The sequence below is a fragment of the Epinephelus fuscoguttatus genome, linkage group LG19 (assembly GCF_011397635.1).
Source record: "Epinephelus fuscoguttatus linkage group LG19, E.fuscoguttatus.final_Chr_v1".
Taxonomy (NCBI): Eukaryota; Metazoa; Chordata; class Actinopteri; order Perciformes; family Serranidae; genus Epinephelus; species Epinephelus fuscoguttatus.
Genome location: NC_064770.1, coordinates 9,109,079 through 9,127,883, shown reverse-complemented (window position 1 = coordinate 9,127,883; position 18,805 = coordinate 9,109,079). Strand labels below are relative to the sequence as shown.

The following is an 18,805-nucleotide window of genomic DNA, read 5'->3' as shown; positions in this document are numbered from 1 at the left end:
GTAGAGTCTTAGGCTGAAGGAATATCCAGGCTCACATATGCAGCTCTCTTAACATTTGGACAATAAAATCAGTAAAGCTGTTGACCAGATGCTCTTTAATTATATTTGGAAGAATCGTACACATTAAATTAAGTTAAATTAAGTGTTGTTATGAATAGTTATGAATCTGGAGGGCTTAATTTCCTGTGCTTTACAACCCTAAACAATACCTTCGAAATTAACTGGGTTAAACATTTCCTAAACAAAAAAAAAAGTACAATAGGCTAATTACTGATGCTCAGTGCTCAGTAGATGAGTGTGTGTTCGGCTTATTTGAATTAATTATTTACGTGATGAATAATAAATCATCATAAGCATTGTAAAAACTCACATTTGTCAAGCATGGATTTGGCATATTGTCCTTAATAAATACTTGGGGAGATGTCCCCATGTAATATCATCTAATGTGGAAGTAGCCTACAACTTATTAACATGTTAGCACGCTAGCTAGCTAACACCTTATTAACACCTTGATCATAACAAAGTATATTAATTTAAACCACTGCTCACTTTAGAGAGGCCACCGCAAGAAAGCCTATAGTGTGCAATTAGATCGGTTCCCATCAGGGAAAGTGAAAGGCGCCCAAACATTCGCAATGTAGCTAATGTAGCTAGCGTGCTACCTTTGGCTGATTGCTGACAGCTAGAAATAAACCATAATCAATTGTCCAATTATTAATCTAAACAGAGAACATGTTTTCTTGTGCTGTCCTTTCTAAAATCCAAATCCATGCTTAACAAATGTGAGTTTTTACAATTCCTAATGATGATGAATTTTCCACCACATCAGTAATCCTCTTTAATGTAACCCAACATACATTCCTCTTCTGAGCATCCAGCAGCGATTATTGCCTGAATATAGAGATTATAATTAACTGGAGATAAAACTTTATTTACTATTACAGCGATGTTTTGTTGTTGTTTTTTTGTAAAAAAAAAAAAAAAAAAAAAAAAAAAGAAAGAAAGAAAGAAAGAAGGTTGTCTTAATCTGTATTCCTGTTCTGACATCCAACAGCACAAGAAGACATTTTTATTCCGGTATGTCAACTGTTTCTCTCCGATGTCCACTGTTTTTCTGCCACCAGTATGCGCATGCAACTGCTGTGACGTAACTGTGACATCCACTCTCAATTATTATGTTCATTCTGGCAATCTAAAATGATGTTGTTAAAAGCCCAAAATACATTAATGTCAAAAGTAATGCCATTTGTCCCAGGAAGAATGTCATTATGGATGACAGTTGTAGATGGGAAAATGACATTGTGGATATCTAAAATGTTCATTTTGATTAGGAAGAATTTAATTATGGATATCTACAATACAATTGAGTCTACCTGACTGTGTTAAAACCGCTTGCCATATTGCATGGCGAGCAGCAGGGTGACTTGCCTGCTCAGCATCACCAGCTGTGTGGCGAGACACCTGAGCATTCTTCACCACTGGCATCTCCACGTCATCCCCAGTCCGGACAAACTTCCTCCTGATCTCTAGCAGCTGGGACAGGAACCTCAGAGACGCATCATCATTGCCAAAATAACAAAAAGGAAAAGGGCCTGAAGCAAAGGTTCAAGTATCCTGCATGGTCAGTACTTCGTAGTGCCCTGTTTGGCAAGTATCACAGCTTTTTAACATTTTTGGTAGCCTGCTAAGAGTCTTTCAGTTCTTGTTTCAGGGATTTTCACCAATCCTTCCGACCAAAAGGCTTCTAGTTCGTTGAGATTCTTGGGCCGTCTTGTATGCACTGCTCTTTTGAGGTCTATCCACAGATTTTAAATTATGTTTATGTCGGGTGACTGTGCAGGCCAAGGCAAAAAAACAGGCAACAAAGGGCCACAGGCCACAAACCTGCAGCCACTGCAGCAGGGACATTGTATTTGTATACAGTATGCCTGCTCTACCCACTAAGCCACCAGGTGCATCCTGATGACTCTTCCCTGAAGATCATCTTTGTACAGGTCTCGTTGCACAATCCAACAGTGCACCACCACTCCAGAGTCTGCTTAATCTTTCTGCAGGTCTTTTCTTTTCTTTTTTTTTTTTTGGAACAATATTTTTAGTGAGAGCAAGGTATATGTAGACAGTTATACAAAAAGATAATATTTTTTGATTTTTCACAGAACACATAAAAATATAACCCCCACCTCCACCCACCCACCCTACAACATCCAGTGCATCCCAATCTAAGGAAATAAAGTAAGTAACTAAATGAATAAATAAAAGTTATGATACTGATAGGTTAAGATATCATTCAACAGGTATGACTAGTTAAACAAAGAGAAAAAGAAAGATAAAGTGGAGGTAGCTAGTTCGATAATAAAGCTTGAGAATAAAGGAGGAGGCTGTGTTTGCTGTGCGACATCATGCAACATCCCTCAGGATCTAGTAATCGAGAATTTATGAGTTGTCAGGGAGGGTTGGAAGTTTGTTAATAAAAGACATTACTGGGTTCCAGGTGGAATAGAAGCAGTCTCTCGACCCTCTAAGTGTGTATTTGATCTTTTCTAGGCTTAAATGAAGCATAATGTCATTCATCCATAAGGAGGTGCTGGGTGGTTTGGGGGATTTCCAGTGTAACAAAATCCTTCTGCGTGCAAGTAGAGTTGTAAATGCTATAATGTCCTTATGTTTATTGATAATCTGCTGGTCAGCTGGCACTATGCCGAAGATGGCAGAGTAGGCGTTAGGTTGCAAATTTATGGACAGTGCCTGTGAGAGAATTCTGAAGATTGCTGACCAGTAATCTGAGAGGGAAGAACATGACCAAAACATGTGTGTTAATGTTGCAGAGGCAATATGACACCTACTACAATTCTCATCTGCCTCGGGATAAATTCTGGGCCAGCCTAGACTTGGAGAGATGGGTTCGGTGCAAGACTTTAAACTGAATTACACCTAGCCTAGCACATGAAGTAGTTCCATTAACTCTCTTCAGAGCTTCAGTCCAGGATTCCTCAGGTATTGCATCCCCAAGCTTCTCCTCCTATTTCCCTTTAATTTTCTGGCAGACAGACGGTTAGATGCCCCCAACTGGGGAGATCGTTGAGCGGTGGAAGGAGCACTTTGAGGGCCTCCTGAACCCGGCCATCACGTCCACTGTGAATGAGACAGAACCTGAAGACTCGAGGGAACTCTTGCCCATATCCCTGGCAGAGGTTGCTGAGGTAGTTAAAAAGCTCCCCAGTGGCAAGGCGCCGAGTGTGGATGAGATTCGTCCTGAGATGCTGAAGGCTCTGGACACTGTTGGGCTGTCTTGGCTGACACACCTTTTCAGTGACGTTCAGGGTCTTGTTCACAAATGAGGGTAGAATGGAGCATGAGATCGGCGGTTTGGTGCAACTTCTGGAGTGATGCAGGCGCTGCACCGGTCTGTAGTTGTGAAGAGGGAGTTGACCCGGAAGGCGAAGCTTTCAATTTACTTGTCCATCTATGTCCCAACCCTCACCTGTGGTCATGAGCTCTGGGTAGTGACCGAAAGAATGAGATCGCAGATATAAACGTGGAAATGAGTTTCCTGACCTTCACAGTTCCTGCTAACTGCCATTTCTTAATTACATTATGAACTGATGAAACAGCTACCTGAAAACACTTTGCTATATTCTTATAGCCTTCTCCTGTTTTGTGGGCATCAGTTATTTTAGTTTTCAGAGTGCTAGGCCACTGTTTAGAGGAGCCCAATGGCTGCTGTTTGTTGGAACAAGGTTTCAGGGGTCAGAGTAATTATAAAGCTCTGAAATTTGCATCACCTGGCCTTTCCAAATGATGATTGTGAACAAACTATTGCCCTTAACAAGCTTATTAAGATCTGAGAGCTGACATGACAGTGTACATTAGTGCTCCAGCAGCTTAAACAATGACTCAAGACCAATCCCAGTTCGGCAGCAGACTAAGCCATTTTGTGCCTTTGAGGGGTGAGGGGGCCTCAAAGCGCTTCCACAATTTTTTTCCGATCAAGTTTTAAAATAAAAAAAAAAAAAAGACAAAACAAAATAACAATATAAACCAAAAAAACTCTCTAAACTTTTCATTCCAGACTTTTCAACTACCCCCCCCCCTCCCCTTCCCATTGGTGCCCTGCCTTATCAGTCCCACTTCAAACAATAATACAAACAGCGAGTCTTGATTTATTGCTTTATTTGGATTTGGACACATTTGCTAGGCAACAGAGATTTATATTTAAAAAAAAACAACAACATACTCATGACTTGAACATTTTGGGTATGTACTGTGTTGAGGTTACACATATTTTGTATCTTGAATTGTTACTGGCCTCATTTTAACTGTAATAAGGCATACATACATTGGACTGCACTCACCACACCAGTTAGTGTGTCAAGGTTACAATTTAGTAACAACTGCGACCAGTTCCCTTTCAGTGATAAAATGCGTTAACTGTATAAAAAAAAAAGAACAAAATTACTAACATCGGCACATAACAGTGGTTCACTAGTGCAAAGTCAGAGGACCGTAACAGATTTTGTTGCATGTTTTAGCTCACTCACCACAATCACATACACTTTATACCTCACCACTATATTTCAAAGCAGATTTTTGTTTTTATCAGCCTTTCAGGCAGCAGTTGTATTCTATTTGTATCACTACAATACTAAACTCATTTTGCAGTGTCTTGAAACTTGAGTTACTTTACATCATATCTGCTCTGTTATGATACTAGTTTGTGGAAAAAGTGCAGACTTTTCACTTTTGCATGACGTTCTGTGATGGATTGCCTTAAGCAGGATCTCATGTTTAAGCTAAAACTGGTGGCTGCCTGGATGGGGGAAAACACTTTTTTTACAAGACAGTGGGCCCTACATGTCATGGAGTTCATCCCACACCACAGTACAAATACAATACAGACAGGCTAAAAATCTGAAGTTTGCCCCGAGAATGGCACTTAAGACAGGGTCTCGAGGTTCATCCTCTATGGAAGAAGCAGTTCACTAAATTCAAATTCATCTGCCCAATAAATTTTAAGATATCTTGTGTTTAATTTTAAAGTTTAATGTTGGCAGGAAAGAAAGGTTGGAGATAGCCAAAACTATTAGGATGCATCCTCAGGGAAGCATGAATATAGACATAATATAGACAGACATGGTTGAAATGTCTTGAACCAAATGTCTGAGTTTTGGACTGCATGTATGATTAAAAAAAATAATAAATAAAAATAAAAAAAAAGAAAAAAGAAAGAAAGAAAGAAAGAGAGAGACATCTAATGGCATCACCTTGGCTTCCTGGAAATTGTGATGGACATTTTTCACTGATGTTTTATGGACAAAATTACGAGAAGATAGTCAGCCAGTTCAAAGATGATAAAAACAACTATTAGTTGCACCCCTGTAACAAACACACCAATATTTAGCCATTATTAGAGCCTTATAGTAGCTAGTTGGGCTAAAAGAGCATTAATAAAAACCAAAAGTATATGTGTCTGTGTGTCTGTGTTGTAATTTCAATGGCGACAGATTTCTTGTGTTTGCGCACTAATTCATCTTATGGGGACCATAAATAACAGGCATTTTCATGGTGAGCTGGGCAGTTAGCTGCAGAGATGTCTTGGAGGGAACAACCAACCTCTCCATCATGAGGCCCCACTGCCAGAGAAACCAAACTCTTAAACACTACAGCAAATCTGCTTTGTAGTTAAATGGGCTTAAAAACTAAAAAAAACAAGAATGATCCTTGATCTTTAACTTACATAACCTCAAAGCTGCTGAACGCAGTCAGTGCTAACAGACTGTAAATCCTTTTGCCTCTGTTCCATTCACAACTGACCTGAACAACCTGCAGCCTGTTGGTTTGTAGCCTAGCATAGTAAATAGTGAACGGCATAGTTTCAAACATTCAGATCTGCAGTTTGAAACACAGAACACTTTTATTTCCTAAGGCACGTTTTCCCAATCTTGTTTAAATGCTTTTTGTGTAAGCGACGAGCGATGAGTGGCTGTGGCGTCTGTTTGGGGCTCAGCAGCATTTCTTCCCTCTCTTTCTTCGGTCTCGGTCTCTCTGGGCGTTGATGTTGACAGTGTCCTTCTCTCGCTCTCGTTCCCTCTCGGCTCTGTTCTGGCTCTGCTTCTTGGCCCGCAGCACCATGTGGGTAAAGGCCATGAACATCTGAACAAAGCAACAGAACAACACTGAGTCTTCAAAGTTACTGGAAAATATTGCAACAATTGGTGGATTCATTGATTTGTCAATTGACAGAACATTAAAGGTGGAGTCGGCAATTCCGGAGGAAGACTGTTGACAATGCGTTGTGGAGTTCAGTATATTAGCATGTGCCAGCTTGACCATCCCTCTTGCTCCTACTGCTTTTCTCTTACAGACATGGCCTTTCCTCTGGTCTATACATGAGCACAAACGCCCCCTGATGCTGACTGGCTGATGCAGTGTTGTGTAGGTTGGTCCAAGCGACTTTGTTTCCATTTACAGAGTAATGGCTGAGTATGAACATCAAATTTTTAATTTTTCAGCGCACACACAGAACAGAAAGCTAACTGACTGTGAGGAGGTATTTGCTGAATTTGACAAAAGGTGTACTATCTGAATATGTCAATTTGGGCTTTTGAAAATGTGAGGGGCATTTCACTAATATGAGAATAATCTCCAGATTAATCTGTAATAAGAATTATCATTAATTGCAACCTTAAAATTTTACAAAAGGAAAACATGAATTTAAAGGTACAAATGTGCTGCAGTACCTTTGCCAGATCAACAGAATGCCAACCATGCGTATAACAAATATAAAATACAATGCAGAGTCCATTTTTATGAAATAATATTAAAATTACCTCTTCTACGTTTATGTTCTCTTTGGCACTGGTCTCGAACACCCGAACTCCCACCGACTCCCCAAAACGCATAGCATCCTGGGTATCCACCTGTTTTCTGGCAGGGTCGTCATTTTTGTTTCCCACTAAGACAGTGAGCAAGAAAACTTATCTTTATTTCTACTCTCTTTCTTTCAGGATTGGAATAATTTCAACTTTTTATTTTCAAATTGCATGAAAAGAGTAAAATCAACTATGAAAAGATCCTATTAAGTATTTACTGTGTAAACATTCTGTTAAACTCATTAAAGGTACAGTTCACCAAAAAATCCAAAATTCATGTTGTTCCTCGTATTTTTGGTGCTATTTATCAATCTAGATTGTAGGCTTGGGAGGTATCACGGTATACCAGAATATTTAGAATCCTGATGGTATGATTTTCAATACTTTCTAAAATACACTAATCCCTACTCTCTATACTCTCTAATCTATAATCTCTATTACATGTGTATAGAGATGAACAGGCTATACTGAGTATACATTTTATGTAGTGCATAAAAGGCACCACCAGAGGTCAGTCTCTACTCGTGAAACAGGCAGCTGAGCTGGCAGAGTGTGATTGTGGTCCTGTTTAGACCTGTTAATAACATGCCGTTTGGGTGATCCAATCAAAAGTGGAAAGTGCTGAACACAAGTGTAAATTACCACAAAGACACACTGTGATCTGATCACTCAAACCACTAACCAAGGAGTGTAAAAACTGATGTCCTGATGCGTCTCCCACAAGGACTACATCATCAGTGCAGGACGGGGTGGCGCTAAAGTGCGCTAAAAGCTCTGTAACTTACCAATTTTACGTTGGATGACGTGTTGCATGGCCATCCATCTTTTTGCCCTATAGAAGGAGATGCGTTTAATTCTGCTGACAGCAATAGCTCCAGCTGTACTGACACAATTGCTAACGTGACTAGCGAGCACGCTACAGAGAAGCTAGCAAAAGTGTGGACTTAACTGTCCACGGGGCAGTAACAAAATCTGAACACAAGTGGTCAGCTGGAGATGCATGATAGGCACAGGTGTGAACAGTGATGTGTCAAGGTCATTGTCCAGGTCTCAGTAGGGCGCGTGAGTGGTACGGACAACATTAGAGGACTGTAAACAGCCAGGCAGCATTGCCAGAGAGAGACTGCAGGGATACATTAATGACGTCCTTCTCAGCTGAGCTGTTATGTTAGCTAGCTCTGAGGTGCTAGGTGAGCTAGCAGTAGATGCACACTTCCTTTTCTGCAGTGATACGTTTGGCGGATGTAGTTTGATGGGGGGAAAAAAAACAAAAAAACAAAAAAAACAGCTCCTACATGAAACTGCTCACAACAAGGTCTGTGGATTATCTTAAGTGATCGGGGTCATGATTGCTGGAAAGAGACAATGCTGTTGAGTTTTTATATATTTATTTATTTTTGTGCTTTGACCATCACAAGCCAAGTGCCATCTAGTTATATAATATTTGAGATTAGGCATACATCTCTATGGCCAATATTTCCAACACTCTGCAACTCACACCAAAAAAAAAATCTGAATTAATAAATAGCACTACTGGAAAGAAGAAAAATATGTATTTTGGATGTTGGGGTGAACTTTCCTTCATACTTCACTTGGGTATAATAGCATTTCTTTGATTAAAATAAAAACAAGATGAAATTCCTGACTTACATTTTAGACATTTACAGAACTCATAGGAGGCCCTTTTTCATCAGCTGGAACTTTTCCAGGGACTATTCTACTCATTTTATTTCAAGCAGAGAAACCTTGTTCTACTCTAAGGTCCTGGGTCATAAAAGGTCACTGCTCCAGAGCCACCATGCAGATAACATATGAAAATAAGATTCTTTAAAACTCACAGTAAGACAGCTGACTCACCCAGGATCTTGCAGACGTTGTCACAGTTCTGGGAGATTTCATTTAACCACCTCTTAACATTTACAAATGACTCTGGATTTGTCACGTCGTAAACAATAATGACACCGTGGGTGTTTCTGTAGTAGCTGAAGAAAGAAGGACAGAGCAGTATTAATCAAGTGACATGCCACAGGGCTACAATGATAGTGAGGAAAATTCCTGAACATAAAGCCAGTTCTAGTCGAGAGGTGATTACGTAGATGTGATGGTTCTAAATCTCTCCTGCCCCGCTGTGTCCCAGATCTGCAGTTTAACCCGCTCTCCATCGATGTCAACTGTTCGGATCTTAAAGTCCACACCGATGGTGGTGATGTAGCTGCCTGCAGACGAGCAGACCATCAAAAATCAGAAAGACAGACAGCAGAGACACCTTGTACTGTATCTATGTGCAGACACATGATTTTTATGCCCCATTACGAAGAGAGCAGATACTAGCATCAATATTTAAGGTCACATTAAGATTCAGACAAACTGGGCACCATCTTATAGTTGCATCTAGGAGGCACAGAAATGTAAGAGAATTTATTTTCTGTTTTTACACCCTGGGTTTTATTTTTGCAGTTTATTTTAGGGGCCATAATAAACATCTATGTGGTATGCAGTAGTTTTACGTGTAAATTGCAAGAGATAACTTTGGACATAGTTTTGTCTGTCAGATATTTTAATCAAATCGATATATTTTAGGAAGCCACTTTAATTAAAAGGTTCTGCTTTACAGTATATGCCCAACCTTTCCCCAAAAAGTCTGCATGTTGTCTAAACAGGTTAGGGCAGCTCTGCTTAACCCTGAGGGAGATAAGATGACTTGACTTGATAAAATGCTTTTACTTCTCTGCCTAAGAGAAGAGGCTATCACTCTGGGGTTTTTGTTCTATTAGGACCGATTTGCTACTAATAAATATGAGCCCTTGTACTGAGGTGTTAACTGTCACCTGACTTGCAGCAAACTGTGGTAACTCACCAGAGAAGGAGTTGTCTGCAAAGCGGAGCAGAAGGCTGCTTTTCCCCACATCTGAGATAGAGACAGATCAGAGGGACAAGATTAGCAAGTAAATAACTCAGAAGGAATGAATGTGACCATTCAGGAACAGTGTGCAGCATATCTACTGTAAGTTTACTATCAGAAAGTCCTGAGTGACTGCCTCCTTCCAGTAATGTCATAAAATATGCAGGAAGGGCAGGGTAACAAAAGTGAAACAACGCAAGAAAAAAGGGCAAAGGTTGAACTCATACTGGAGACAAATGAGCTTCAAATGTGTGACTAAAAAGAGACTATCCTGAAAAAACCCTTCCCTTAATAATCTGCTGAAAATTGCCCTGCGAGAACCAGTGGCAACTTGTTCAACAGAGACTCGACATACCAGAATGAAGCAGCAGTAGGCTGGGAAGTTACAGTGTAACTATTACAATATTTTACCCACAAAATCAGTTAATTTTAATCTACTGTAATATCTGTGCTACTGAAGAGGAAAAAAGTCTAAAAGCACAGAACAGCTGAATGTCAGCAGGTGAAGAGGAAAACTGCTCTGCAATGCAACAAAAAGTGGTGCAATCAAAATCACATCGCACTGAAATATCATGATCTATCACAATACTGATAATTTGATCCATATTACGATGGAGTCCCAGAAGCATTAAATGCCACTAACAGGCTACCTGTTGAGCCAAGTATTTTTTAATACATCAATAAATAATGGTTAATAATGTTTAATGTTAAAAACGACTAAGCAAGCCCAGTTAAGCCAGTTCACAGACAAAGCATGTGGGAACCACTATCAGAAACTGAAACCTGTAACCCTCCAACTATCTGTTCATGAATGACACTGAAGGCTTTAAACAGGCAGAAAATTTGTCCTGACAGCTCAAAAGTCAAACACGTGGAGCTGTATTTTTTTTCTAACAATAATACTGAAACCAGGAACTATTGGAAAACATTTCAGGATATACTCTTCTAGAAAACTTTTCTAAAATGTTCCACTATAGGAACATAAAACTCTGATGACATTATCACTCCGAATTCACCTACACATAAATGAATCCTCACAAGTCAAAAGTAAAGCAAGGCCATAAACAGGGTGGAGTAATAAGAACCAGTTCTGACTTGGAATCATCTCCAAAGGTATGAGTGGGGTGGGTATCAGTTTTCAAAGCTTTTAAGGAATTGACCAAACTAAACCTGTGCCAAGTAGTATCGAAACGTCTGCAGTCAAACAATACCTACATTCAATCCCTTTTGTGCCCAGATCTAGAATAAAACTAGAGACCATCTTGCAATGGGATAACTCCAGCTGCAATAAAGAGATCTTAAAGCGAATGTTAGCCAGGGGTAAAGCTGAAGGACCAATGGCCCCTTCTGTTCTTGCTAGACCCTAATTCCGGTGCCTCACTGTTTTTTCAACCTGGCCTTCATTTTGATGTCAGCCACACACCTGTAAAGTTTCATGAATACATTTTGCTAATCACTCACAAGGTTAATGGCTAATACCAGCTGTTGCGACGTTGTATCAGCTCGTAATAACTATTTGTATGATTTTATTTGCAGCCAATCAAAGCAAGCGTTTTTCCATCTAATGTGATATGACACATTGACACACTACTGCAGCAGCTACATTCCATATAGTTTGTGGGGTGGTGAAATTGAGTGCAGCATCTTACAGAGTTGGCAGTACACCATGCAGAGACGACACCAAAAAGTATGACAATATCACACACCTGTGGTGGCTGGTGGCATTTCATGCAACTGAATGCTTCCGTTCACATTATGGGTAGGGAATAAAGTAGAAAAAAGGGACCACATCAAGCACTCTGAGAACTGTAAGTTTGTTAAAAAATCTCTGCATAGGTTAATTTTGGAGCTCTTGAGCGTCCATCCACACCACTGCTTACTGGTTGTTACAAACGAAAGGAATGCTCAAAAGTGTATCCAGGTGACTATTTTATACTAATGACAAGAATCAGGGCCAGAACTTAGAAAAAACAATATATATCAAAAAGAAAGTCAGAATTAATAAAATTTAAAACACCTTCAGACAAGGCCAACTCACTTCCAGAGAGAACAGTAGTGACTATGTCTCATTTCAAAGCTCAGAGGCTTGTTTTATATGCCATAGTAATGATATCCACTTTGAGGCTAGTTTTAGGTTTCTGCAATTTGAAACTTGCTTAAAACAAAATCGTCACCACTTTGAAATCTGAAGCAGTTTACTGCTTAATATTGAAAGTGAACCAGTAAGTGGTTTGACACTGATCTGAACCACTGTGGGACATTTCTTCATTTTAGAGTACACGCAGTCAGACATGCAGTTTGTGACTTGCACTAGTAATGGAGCTTAAGAGAGCTGTCAGTGAATGGCATAGTTACTGTAGTAAACCTAGATTTGGTTGCTGATACATCATATTTTGCTTACTTTACATACCAACAGTCCCTATTAATAATAATAATAATAATAATAATAATAATAATACCAGACAGGATTAATTACCCTCAAATGTGAAAATTAGCAGAACACGCATACACAACACCGATAATAGGAGTATCAAACCAGTGGTCCATTGTGTGACATGTGAACAACACTGTTCCGACTTGTAGTAAGTAAAGCTACAAGTAAACAAGTAAAACCTGTGCACGACCTACTGTAAAAAAAAAAAAAAAAAAAAGTCAAAATGTCTGCTCTGAAAAAGGATGTGTTTTGTTTCTTTTGTGTATGAACACTGTGGAGGTTTGGGTAAAGTTTAACTAGCACTTTTCATTTTAATGCAAACTAGTGAGAAACACACTTTAAAGAAGCAAACAGCTCATGTTCTTGATAATTTAATTTCAATGAAAGTCTACTTTGCTTCTTTTGTAACTAGGTTCCCCAGTATTGTTACGAGCTGATAAAGAGCAGTTAATATAATGTTGCATTTTTAGTCTTCCATCATATATTCACTTGCAGGTCTCCTATTAATGCAATTTGTAACTTCTGGGACTCCATAAACAACGTGCTTTGACTTCAGATTAATCTAATATGAACTGATGCACTAACTGGAGTCTCCAATGATGAGCAGCTTAAAGAGATGATTGTAGTCCTTCCCCGCCATCCAGGAGGCCTCTTACTGTTTTTCCAAGTAAAATCAGTTTCATAGGAGAAGGCAATATTCCTAATTTCCCTTGTTTTGTTTGTTTTTCCTCCTAATGCTACAAGCTCATATTAGCACAAGAGTTTCTCCCAAAATTGCAGGCATCCCCGTGCATATAAGAGCACATTCCAGTTGAATCTCTGCACTTTTAAGTTGTGGTTTATCCTCTGAGTTTAAGTTCAGATGTTCACATCATTCTCTTTGGATTCACAGTGAAAGCAGCAGGCAGCAGAAAATGAAGTGTTTCTGGAGATTTCTGCATCTATGATTCATGCTTGATGGCCAAGAGCTGCCGCGCGGTTCCACCTTAGTTCCAGTTCCACCCAATGACACTCCAGCAGGGGATTTCCGACTCGAGACGAATCATAGATTTTTACATACACATTCACAGGTCTGTCAGTGCAGTGTGGACTCTCCTTCGTTTCTCTTTTGGATACAGTCCCACATTGAATGTAATGTCTTCACAGAGGTCTATTTATTGAAACACCTGAAGCAACACATGCAAGTCTCCATGCTAGGGGGATTTGGCATTTTGTGGTTGTTGCTCTGGCAGCCAAAATGGACGGGTGACTTGACAGCTTATCATAAATCCAGTTATTGCCAGTTACTGCCCTGAACTCTTCCACCGCTCACTCTTTAACTCCATCCCTTTTGAAAAAAGAAGTGAGAAACTGAGACGTTCCTCTTTTTCACTCCAGTTCAGTAGTGGTTACATCTGCTGAGGTTCCTTTAAGCTGATCCCTTATTTTCACTTCAGTTCCTCTGGTGGTTGGGTTAAAAGTCAACCGTTCCTTGTTTCACGACATGAGGAGGGTTCTCGTTTCTTGCTTCTTTAGCCCAGGTTTAAAAGGTGCTAAACAAAGAGAGGAAAATAATAAGAGGTTAAAAAAAAACACTAATCAGGCTTCTAACCACAGTGCAGTGGTTGAATGTCACTAAATATATTTACTTGAGTACTGTACTTTAAGGTCCAGTGTCTAGGAATCAGGGGCATTTATTGGCAGCATTGGTATATGATATTCATGACTAGGTTTTCCTTAGTTTACAATCACATGAAAAAAAAAATTGTTGCGTTTTCTCTGCCTTAGAATGAGGCATTTATATCTACATACTAAGCCGGTCTGCTTCTGTGGAGTCTGCCATACTGTATTACAGTAGCCCAGAAAGGACAAACCAAACAGTAGCCCCTTTTACACTGCCTGTTCACAGCGGGAATGTCCTGCTGTTATTCCACCCATTCTTCATAAAAACGACAATCGTGGAATGGGGGGAAACAGGTAGAAACAGCACCAAATCAGTGTCTTTGTAACAGGGACAACCTGCAAGATGGGACCATGAACAGGACGGCTGTTTTGATGATGTGTCATGTGTGCGACCCACCATCAGGAGATTTAAAAAGTTGCAAGCAGCAGTTAGCCGCTAACTCAAGGAAGAAGAACAGCAACCAGAAATGTTGACAAACTGAGAATACAGTGAGGTCCCAGAGCTCCTCACCCTCCAAGCAGACGGCAAGATAAGCTACCATATAACTGGGACGGTGAATGATTGTTATTGCTTTGTTTTGCCATTGTTATTGTTAATAAAGTGCTGCCAATGTGTATGTTAGATGTCACACTAGAAGCAAATGCTGCTTTGTTAAATGTCACACCTGTCGCAACTCTTTTGCTTGAAGGATGTCTGTTCTTGCCAGCCACCGTAGTTCTCTTACATGCTTGGCACAAAGGAGAAGTTTCAGTTGGCTGCAGTCTGCAACCTCAGCACTAGATGATGCGAAATCCTACACACTAGACCTTAAATAACAAATTTGAGGTATCTGTACTTTACTTCAGTATTTCCGTGTAATAAGATTTTAAACTTCTACTCAGCTAAATATAGTATTTTTTGATCCACTTCAGGCTTTAGTTACTCTTGATATTGCAGTTTGTCATCCCCTTCCTGTTCAGTGAAAACAATGTATCTCCACATCAGTTGAAGTTGAATGCGTTTAAAATGGAGGGATGAAGTGTTTCTTTATGTGTTGACAAAATTCTCCTGCTTCTTAAGCTAATAAACTCATAAAAACATTCTTGGATCAGCTGTAAAATGCACTGTCACAAAGCTGAAAACACGGCTGTTTTTCTGACACCATGAAAAGTTGATTTTTTTTGGAAAGATGTGGTTCTCACAGGACAGCCACCCTACAAACATATGCTGATTTTATAGGATATGATGCATTGCTGTGGATTAAACTACTCTACAGTATATAAAGAAGTTAAAATGAGCACAACCATAAACATCTGCAGCAGTATAATCCAACACAGCAGCAGTAATTTTAATCAAAAAACATCACACATACACTGACAGGGAACATTTTACTTGCTGATAATACCAACATACTTTTACTCAAATAAGGTTTTGAATGCAGGACTTGAAATTGCAGTGGGGTATTGTGACAGTCTGGTACAGTCTAGTACTTAAGTAAAGGATATGAATACTTCTTTCACCACCACCATTGTTATTATCAGTTAATTTTTATTGCTCTATGCAGTGTGTGCCCCACCTTACCTCCCTCCCTGCTCCTTAAACAACAGCTGAGTCCCTAAATATAGCTTCCTCATCCTGCTTTATCCACCCCTGTCCTATAACCAGAGATGGTCTTCTAAACCGTCTCTGCTATAACTTAGCTGGGTTAGCTAAGTAGCAATTACAAAAGCTCACTGGTTGTCCGGCTGTCATCGCCTTTCCATGACTGTCACTAAGCTAAATAGGGAAGTTTGGCTAGCTAACGTTGGGGCAGTTTTCCATGAAAACAGGAAAGGCTACCGCTACCTTTTAGAGTAATTCATGAGACCTTGCTAGTGCGAGCTAATCTAGCTCCAATTATGTTTCACGTGCAAAGACAAGAACACTAATCGTCGTTTGAAAAACGTGCAATTTAATGATGATTGCTGTATCAGCAAAGACAAAAGCGTCGTACAACACAATTTTCACGGTATTGAGTCTTACATCATTCGTGTTTCAATTCGGCATTCGTTTCAAAGCTGTGAGAAGTACAGCAAATTATTTACGAAAAGTTGAGCTTAATATCCTCCGTACATGAACAACCGACACTAATCAGTGGCTACAGGTCAACCAGAAGACAGAAAGACATCCACAACGGCACTGGTTTAACAGAAGGTCGACACTAAAATACATTAATGTTTATAACGTTTTGTTTGTAAAGGAGCAGCGGCAATGTCATTAACATTTATTCATCTAGCTGTAGCTGAGCAGTGAGAGCAACGTTTGTGTGTGAACAGTTTACATTGCTCGACACGTTTTAGGGAACGTTACGCCAAACTTCACTCAAAAATCTATTACTTTTTGGAAATTTCGTTTAATGATGCTACACTAAGCCTCGATGTTACTTTTATAGATATGTGATTAACAACTTGACGACGTTCTTTAATTCGGCACACATTAAAATCACAAATGTGGGCTTGTCTGGACGTTGAACTGTTTCAATTGTCACCTAAGTTTTGGCTAACGTTACTGCAGGAACGTTATAACATAACGTTAGCTAATGTTACGTCGTTGGTAGTAACGTAACGGTTAACTTTAAGTAACATTGTCATTTATTTTTAACGACTTCAGTTGGGAGTAGTAACGAGAACATAAAAATGTATGAAAAATTCAAACTCGTAATTTACTTGACGTATATCGAAGAAACGAAACCAAGAAGCTTGAAACTTCCAGATTTGTTATCCAGTGCGGAGTGACGGTCTGAGGGCCTGACCCTGGCCTGCCACTGCCTCACTCCCAACGACAAGACGTCAGAAACTTCTCAGTCCTCGGAGAAACTTTGAACCAGACATTTGAGAAAACAAATAAACACATAAATGAAACTTACTTTGGTCACGTGGGGTGTACCTGGTGCCCTGTCACTGGGTCATGTTCATAGATCTATGGAGGACGTTGTTTTTGTCCCAGCGGAGTCCGCTAGATCACCGCTCCGGTCGGAATGTCTCCCCGCCGACCACACCTGACTGCTGCAGCTGATGACCCACTCTCATCATCTGATGCTGCGTTCAGGACACGTGGGAAAATCCTATGCCGTGTAATCTCCGTGTGCAAACCCACGGTGCGAAATCAGGCGTAGTAGACTACTATACACACACACACACACACACACACACACACATATATATATATATATATATATATATATATATATATATATATATATATATTCATGTAAGGTTACAGAAAAATAAAGGATAACAAAACAAAAGGTAAACTAAGTACACACCTAACGAAAATATGGTTTTACTATTTATGTACTTAAACTCACTGTTTTACAGCTGGTTAAGCATCTGTATATATATAGCCTACTTATCATACTCATATGCTTTTCCGTTATTGTTGTGCTTGATGATAGATAAAGAATTTGAACTTGGTTTTTCAATTTTTGTGTCCATGATTTAGATGGAATTTCTTTCGCCCCTGCAGTGCTTCAGGATTGTATCTCATCTGAGCTGCAACTGTCAGCAATCCTGGACATGAATAAATCATAAAGGGCTGATTAAGTCTGTCCCATTTTGAACACAGAGTGCAAACATCAACTCTTACAAATTAGTAAGTGAACAAGATCCAAACCACTGTCTAGTGATGGTCTAGGTCTTTGCACCAAAAGGTAAAAACATTCAGCTCAGTTCACTTACATCACTGCCACAAGACTGTTTGAACTTTAACCAGAAATGCTGATATATAGTGCTGAATTGGTATTATCTGAGATTTGTGTGAAATGAAACTACCAGTAAAGACACACCTAACACTGATGTCCTCATCCGAGTTTCACTATTGCAACAGCAGCCAACACCAGTGTCCGGTCACAGTTGACATGAGTAATCCTTCCGTCTATAGCTTGTTTCACCCTCACACGTAAAGCTTGGACAAGCTTTAAAAATTAAAAACACTAGTGGGTTTATACATCAGAGTTTTAGGACAAGGTGAAATGCTGTATTAGAATGAATCCCAAAGGTAACTATGCAATATACTACAGCATTCTGCAGCAAACCTCAGCAACAGGAGCAACCTCGTAAATGTGATTTTCACCTTAACCTCCCTCTTTTAGTCACTTGACAAGACCTTACAAGAAAAACACACAAATGGCTCACATACATCTAATTTAAGCTTCATATTGTTTACGCTGAGAAATATTAAAACCTTAGATTCCTTCTGTTATGACTGCAGCATTCCATTATAGGAAACATGGCAATACTCCCCTTTGTCTTGGAATTTCAAAAAAAAAAAAAAAATTGGATTGAAGCTAAACTGGTTTAAACTACTTTGTAATGATGGACCTACCGGTGGGTCATACAAGGTTAATGACGTTAAAAGATAACAACATTCTAAGTTTTTTTAAATTGTCAATAAATTTCACAAAGACCAAGACTAACAGTGTGTAAATCTCTCAACCTACCAAAGATGTGAGTCTTTAAAACCACCTGGCAAATGTTTCCTTTAAAAAAAATAAAAGGCTCGGTAATTTCTAAGAATAGCTCATCTCTGTAGTTCATATCAAACAAACAGGAGGAAAGGGTGCATTTGATGGGGACTAGTAGTAGTGGATTAATCAAAATTTGGTGCTCTGGTGAGTTATTTGGGGCAGCAGGATGGTGTATGTGAAACTGAGTCAAAAAATAATAAAGGGACATGTCACCCAGTGCAACAGTGTGGCTATTAATGTGTTATTAATAGTGTTTGGATAACAATGGAGCTCTACGGCACAGAGGAAGAAGATATATCGGGCTCTGGTACACACACACTTGAAAGTAGCATTAGAGGCATTCTGTGCTGATTTAGGTCTTTTCATGAGATTTGAAGAAAAATATAAAACATCACAAAATCTACCGTTAAGTTTTAATGTCCCACAGTAACCAAAAAGACAAATTCTACACATA

The 18,805-nt window shown here is 39.5% G+C and overlaps 1 protein-coding gene across 1 annotated transcript; it reads right to left on the bottom strand.

Moving 5' to 3' along the window:
- Positions 1-4,153: 4,153 nt before the first annotated feature.
- si:dkey-16l2.16 (ras-related protein Rab-35) lies at positions 4,154-16,913 on the bottom strand. The gene is made up of 7 exons (XM_049561508.1): positions 16,753-16,913; positions 12,791-13,737; positions 9,727-9,777; positions 8,962-9,085; positions 8,727-8,851; positions 6,828-6,952; positions 4,154-6,150 (listed from the first exon to the last, which is right to left on the bottom strand). The coding sequence occupies exons 2-7, from the start codon at positions 12,843-12,845 to the stop codon at positions 6,001-6,003; spliced, it is 630 nt and encodes a 209-aa protein (XP_049417465.1). The 5' UTR covers positions 12,846-13,737; positions 16,753-16,913; the 3' UTR covers positions 4,154-6,000.
- Between the last annotated feature and the right edge of the window lie 1,892 nt (positions 16,914-18,805).